The following is a 7,034-nucleotide window of genomic DNA, read 5'->3' as shown; positions in this document are numbered from 1 at the left end:
GTTTTGGAGTCAGGGTCAGAGTCCAGTTTATCAATAAGGGAAGATCAGGGCAAGGGTCAAATTTAGATGACTCTGAGTTTTATGGTCAAGGTCATGATAAGAGTCTGGGTGAGGATTATGGTCAGAGTCAAAGCAAGCCTCAGGGTTAGAGTTGGGATAAGGTCACAGTCAGGGTCATGAAAAGGGTCAGATAGCATTTGGATATTTTCAGCGTGAAGTTCTGACTGAAAATCAGGGTTATGTGAAGGATGTAGTCAAAGTCAGTGTCAGAGTCAGACATGATCACGGGAGGTTCTGGGTGAGACCCTCAGGTAAGAGTGAGGTTGAGTGAAGTTCAAGTTGTGAGTAGGATTAGGGAGAACATCACTGTTAGAGTGAGGGTAAAGCTTAGGGTAGAATCAGAGTCAGGGTAATAAGTCAAGGTCAGGGTTGGAATGACGGTGTGTGAGGTTGAGGTTCAGGGTTAAGTGAAACACGGTCATGGTCAAGGTGAGGGTCAAGGTCAGTGTCAGAGTGAAGTTGGTCAGCAATCCCTTCCCCACCACCCAGCACCACGTGCAGCTTTTGCAGATGCCACCTCCTTGAAACACTCTCCTGCACTGAGCTCACCTTCTTGGGAGTCCTCAGTGCTGCCTAACCCTCCTGCAGACCTCCACAGGGGTACAGGTGTCTCGAAGTCAGGGATCTTGGAACAGAATGTTTTGTCCATTGATGGATTCCAAGCACTCAGAAGAATCTGTGGCCTACAGGAGGTGCTCAATTGAAAGCTTATTTAATAAGCAACGAGTATCCATTAAGTTATTTCTGGAGGGAAAAAGTACATCTCGAAATAAAATAAACTGTTCACAGTAGTTCTCTATGGAAGAATTACAAGAAACTTTCATGGTTGACTTGACACATGTCCATACTGTTTAAAATTTTTAAAAATTAATGTTGATTATTTTATAATGACCAAAAATGGATTCTTCCACTTTGAGAAAAAACAAAGAACTCCAGGTAAAGTTCCTGGTAAAGTGACAAGAGTCTCATTGCACTGTAGCTATTACCCAAGCCTCAAACAACTGGTAGCCTGTTGGGGAGCCTTGGAACATCTTCGAAGAAACCTTATTCTAGTTCTCTTCTCTAAGGAGGAAAGACAAACCAAGAGGCAAGACAACACAGAAGGTCTATTTATTCAACAGCAGCTTTGAAAAGGAATCCTTGAGACAGTGAGGGGATGTATTTCCCCATTTCTACTTCACTCCTTTCCCATATGGTCCTGTCCTTCACAGGCTAGAGCCTGATGCAGAAAAGGTGATTGCCTTAGATGTACTTATATACGACCTTGGAGGGCACACTCTGGAGGTGCAGACGGACGGGACATTTGTAAAAGTGGGACAGCAGAGTCTCACTGTAGCCCACCAGGTAGTAGAAGTTGTGTGCGGGCAGCTGCCTCAAGACCAGGACACAGATCTCCAACTGGTTAGCCCAGCGCTTTAGGATCAGCTGGTCGACCAGACACCCTGGGAATGCCCAGCATGAACTTTCAGAGGAAAACATCCTCCACTGTTCACTCTGTAGCATGGTTCTCCCCATCCAGGTTAACTGAAAGGAGAAGGGCACCTCAAAGACCCAGCAGAAACTCCAGAGGTAATATCCAAGAGCATTGGGCACTCAATTCCACCCTACCCTGGCTTCTTCTCTCTTCTTCTACAAGTGGAATAAAAATAATAACACTTTAAAGTTCAAAGTACATTATTTCATAACATTCACAAATAAATCCTGTGAAGTAAGTATTATCAGTTATCCTGGTTTTGCAAAAGGGAAGACTGAGTCCTGAGTAGGTCACAAAACTTGTGATGATGATCTTCTCCTGTCTAGACCTTTCCCACTCTTTCTGGATGATTATAGAAGCACTGGCCATCCCTTGGCCCAGAGAGATGAGGCCAGCAGCTACTTTTGAGACTGGGGACATGAGCTCTCTCACCATCCAGGGACATGGCTATAAAGACCCAGGTTTGGGGGACACCTGTGCAATACCATGGGACTCAGCCTGCCACCCTGACAGAAACCATGCCATTTGGAACTCCAGAAAGCATTCAGAGCAGGAGAAATCTGCATGCCTATCCAAGTGAAACCCCACATTTAGTGGCCCCCTGGTGGCAAACCCTGAGCCTAACACTCATCCTGACCCACACCTTCAACTCAGACCCCCGGGAAGCTCGCACAGCATGGGCAGATCCCTGCTGAAATGATCCTAAGCCTTAACTCTAACCCTAGGTTAACTTCTGAGTGGTCTGTCCACAGAAGCCTGGCTCCAAAGCCACCGAGATGGGGACACCTGAGCAAGACCAGAAGACGCAGCCTGTCACCCAGAAGGAAAACAAGCCATTTGGAACTCCAGGAAGCATTCAGAACATGAGTACACTGCATGGCCATCCAAGCGAGCCCCCACTTTGATCGGCCCCTTGGCCTCTATCCATGAGGATGACACTTACCCTGATGAACGCCCTTAAGTCAAACCACACGTACCGCACCACAGCACCGGCAGTTCAGCTTGCCATGCTGCCAGGCCATAACCGTCACCCTAGGAAGGCTTCTGAGGGGTCTGTACCCAGAGGTCTGGTTCCAAAGCCCCAAGGACTGGGGACTCCTAGCAATACAAGAGGACTCAACCTGCCAACTAGAAGGACCTGCCAACTCAACACGCCATTTAATCTCTGGAAAGCATTAAGAACAGGGGGACTCTGAATGCCCATCCCAGCAAATCCCCACATTCAGCGCTCCCATGGACACAAACCCTGAGCCTGAAACGCACCCTGACTCACACCCTCAACCCAGAAGCAGTGGAAGCTCACCACAGCATATGCAGATTGGTCCTGACATTCCTCTAGTCCCTAACCCTAAACCTAGGGTGGCTTTTCAGGGGTTTGTCCCTAGAGGCCCCGATCCAAACTCCATGGATTGGGGACTACTGAGCAATACCATAGGATTCAACATGGCACCCAGATGGATTCCGTGAAAATGGACCTCTGGGAAGCATTCAAAACAAGAGGTATTCGAATGCCAACCAAGCAAATCCTACTTTCATTGGCCTGCAGGTCTCAAACCCTGAGCCTAACACTCACCCTGACCCATGCCCTTAACACAGAACCCTGGGAAGCTCGCCACTGAAACGGCAGATCAGCATGCCATGCCCCTAGGGCTTACACCAAACCATAGCATGGCTTCTAAAGGGCCTGTCCCCAGAGGCCCAGTTCCAAAGACCCAGGGATTGGGGACACCTGAGCAATAGCAGAGGACTCAGCCTGCCACCCAGAAGGAAACTGAGCCATTTTGAACTCTAGAAACCATACAGTGCAGGAGAAATCTGCATGCCCATTCCAGCAAACCCCACTTTCTGCAGGCTCCCTGGCTGCAAACCATGAGCCTAACACTCACTTGACCCACACTCTCAAATCAAAGCCCTGGGAAGCTCAACCCAGTGCCAGCAGATCGAGCCTCCCATTCTTCTTGGCCCTAACCCTAACCATAAGGTGGCTTCTGAGGTGTATGGCCTCAGAGGCTGGGCTCCAAAGCCCCAGAGATTGGGAATAACTGAGCAATACCAGAGGATTCAACCTGCCACGCAGTAGGAAACCACACCATTTGGAACTGTGGAAATTTCTCAGAGCAGAAGATCTCTGCATGTTCATTCCAGCAAACTGCCAATTTCAGTGGCCCCCTGGAGGCAAACCCTGACCCTGACACTTACCCTGAACCATGCCCTCAACTCAGACCCGGTGGTAGTGATAAGGAAATCTGTGACGTAAGATGGCGGACCGAGCCAGGCAGAGAGTCCCAGTCCTTGCCCCGGGGCTCTTTCAGGTTCTTCTCCCTGCCCCGCTTTGTGCATGCACCAAAAGTGCCAAGTATGCAGAAGTAGAAGTGTATTAATTGCCCCCTTTGTGCTCAGGGCTCAGAGCATTGGAGATCACTCTACTCCGAGACCGCTGGCATTAAATAAACCTCCTATCCTCCAAGATCTAGGGTGCCGCTACGTTCTTCCATTGGGCGATCCAGTCCAGGTTCCGTAACATTTGGTTCCCTGACCAGGAAACCCAACCACACTGGCCCACTGTTGCCACCGGTTTGGGGCAATGGCGAGGTGGTGACACAACGAGGGATTGCAACGGAGAAGGCATGCCCTAATATTCGGGAGTCTCCCGCCCCAGTCGCCTTGGGCTGGCCCCACTCTGGTGTTTCCACCGGACTCAAGGAGACTTGGCAGGCGAGGACCTGGTCCCGATGTCAGATTCTAGTAAGGCCATGGGTCCCAGGATCCAGACAGGCCCACCCCTATTGGGGTGGAAGGGGAGCCTGATCACCTCCCAGAGACCTCTTGGAGGTCTCACAGGTAGGGATTCCCAGGGAGGGAATGTAATAACTTCTGGAGTGTGAATGTGGGAGTGAATATGCAGTCCGACTTGGCTTGCTCAATTGGACTGATCCTGTGACTCCATGGGCGGGCACCTTTCAGGTCCCCAGAAGTATACGGAGTCTGAGTGGGCCCATCTGCAAATCCGTGGTGAATGGCATACAGTCTATGGCGGCATCAGAATAGTTTCTGATCGTAAGTCACAACACTGAGACCGCTATGGCTAAGCCTCACCCAAGCTCCTTTGGGACACGGTCAGACAGGCTTCTGATTGGTCTCCTCATCTCAGTTGGCACCACCCCCCTTTGTCTGTCTCTGCACCACCGCACACTGGGCAACACCATGGGGTCAGGGCAGAGTAAACCTATGGTTCTAGAGACCATGATCCAAAATTTCAAGAAGTGGTTTTCAGGAGACTATGGAGTCAGGATGAACCCCGGCAAGTTAAGAACCCTATGTGGATTGGAATGGCCCACCTTAGATGTCGGGTGGCCTTTAGAAGGGACATTGCATGTCCCAATGATTCTTTGAGTATGGCGAGTCATAACAGGAGAACCAGGACACCCTGACCAGTTTCTGTACATTGACTCCTGGCTAAGAACTGCTCAGAACCTTCCCCCCTGGATGCGATTTGCTTGCAATAGGGAGGGACAGGCCAGGGTCATAATCGCCTCATCCAAGTGACCTAAAGAAAATCAGGAAAAGCCCCAATCTCCACAAATCCTGTTTGGAGATCCCAAGGATGAACCGACCCTGCCCCCACCGTACATACCCCCAAGACTGCCTACACATGGCCCTTCAGCTCCAGACACACCGCCGCCATTGGTTTCGCCAGCGCCCCCAGGCCCAGAGGATCCATGGCTCCCCCAGGCCCAAAAGATCCACTTTCTCCAGGACCAGCAGCCAGGCTATGCTCCAGACCAGAAGGCTCAGAAGCCCAGCTGCTACAAGGAAGAACTCCAAGGGGAGGACCTCATAGGCCTTGCGGGAATGGACTCAGACTGAGGGGGAACAGGCTCTTTCTTCCTTGGCCCCCATGAACCCACGGTCAAAATGAAGGTGGGGGGCCAACCAGGGTTTTTATCTTTTTTTTCTTTTCTTTTCTCTTTCTTTCCCTTTCTTTTCCCCTGGTTTCAGGTCTTTTCTGATTTGTATACAGTATATTTGCTGGGGACGTTGTAAACCTGTTAGCATTTTGTTCTCTCATTCATCTATTCTCCTCTGGACAAAATGACAAGACGAAAAAAATCACCTCAGCAAAAAGAACAAGAGGTAGTACCGTCAGCCAGGGACCTACTCAATACGGACATTAGTACAATGTCGGACCTAGAGTTCAGAATCATGACTTTAAAGATACTAGCTGGGCGTGAAAAAAGCGTGGAAGTTATTAGAGAAACCCTTTCTGGAGAAATAAAAGAACTAAAATCTAACCAAGTCGAAATCAAAAAGGCTATTGATGAGGTGCAATCAAAAATGGGGGCACTAACTGCTAGGATAAATGAGGCAGAAGAGAGAATCAGTGATATAGAAGACCAAATGATGGAAAGTAAAGAGGCTGAGAAAAAGAGGGAGAAACAACTACAGGATCACGAGGGCAGAATTCGAGAGATAAGTGATATGATAAGACGAAACAACATTAGAATAATTGGGATCCCAGAAGAAGAAGAGAGAGAGAGAGGGGCAGAAGGTATATTGGAGCAAATAATAGCAGAGAACTTCCCTAATGCGAGGAAGGAAACAGGCATCAAAATCCAGGAGGCACAGAGAACCCCTCTCAAATTCAATAATAATAGGTCAACACCCCGACATCTAATAGTAAAACTTACGAGTCTCAGAGACAAAGAGAAAATCCTGAAAGCAGCTTGGGAGAAGAGATATGTAACTACAATGGTAAAAATATTAGATTGGCAACAGACCTATCCACAGAGACCTGGCAGGCCAGAAAGGACTGGCAAGATATCTTCAGAGCACTAAACGAGAAAAATATGCAGCCAAGAATACTATATCCAGCTAGGCTGTCATTGAAAATAGAAGGAGAGATAAAAAGCTTCCAGAACAAACAAAAACTAAAGGAATTTGCAAACACGAAACCAGCCCTCCAAGACATATTGAGAGGGGTCCTCTAAGCAAAGAGAGAGCCTAAAAGCAGCAAAGATCAGAAAGGAACACAGACAACATACAGTAACAGTCACCTTACAGGCAATACAATGACACTAAATTCATACCTTTCAATAGTTACCCTGAATGTAAATGGGCTCAATGCCCCAATAAAAAGACACAGGCTATCAGATTGGATTAAAAAATAAGACCCATCCATATGCTGTCTGCAAGAGACTCATTTTAGAGGCAAAGACACCCCCAGATTGAAAGTGAGGGGGTGGAAAATCATTTACCATGCTAATGGACACCAAAAGAAAGCTGGGGTGGCAATCCTTATATCAGACAAACTAGATTTTAAAACAAAGACTGTAATAAGAGATGAGGAAGGACACTATATCCTACTTAAAGGGTCTATCCAACAAGAAGATCTAACAATTGTAAATATCTATGCCCTGAACATGGGAGCAGCCAATTGTATAAGGCAATTAATAACAAAAGCAAAGAAACACATTGACAACAATACAATAATAGTGGGGGA

The 7,034-nt window shown here is 48.0% G+C and overlaps 1 protein-coding gene across 1 annotated transcript in view; it reads right to left on the bottom strand.

Annotated features, from left to right (window-relative positions):
* Positions 1–1,302: 1,302 nt before the first annotated feature.
* The window catches only part of LOC114203900 (melanoma-associated antigen 9-like), a 36,944-nt gene continuing 31,212 nt past the window's right edge, over positions 1,303–7,034 (bottom strand). The window contains exon 2 of the mRNA XM_088017081.1: positions 1,303–1,502. Within this exon, the coding sequence (XP_087873207.1) occupies positions 1,303–1,502 (200 nt within the window). The remainder of the gene's footprint in view (positions 1,503–7,034) is intronic.

Source organism: Eumetopias jubatus, unplaced genomic scaffold, assembly GCF_037043125.1.
Source record: "Eumetopias jubatus isolate StellerSeaLion01/CBP00866 unplaced genomic scaffold, mEumJub1_p1.0 scaffold_12, whole genome shotgun sequence".
NCBI lineage: Eukaryota > Metazoa > Chordata > Mammalia > Carnivora > Otariidae > Eumetopias > Eumetopias jubatus.
Note: the sequence above shows the minus strand (reverse complement) of the source record. Positions and strands in the feature narration are given on the sequence as shown.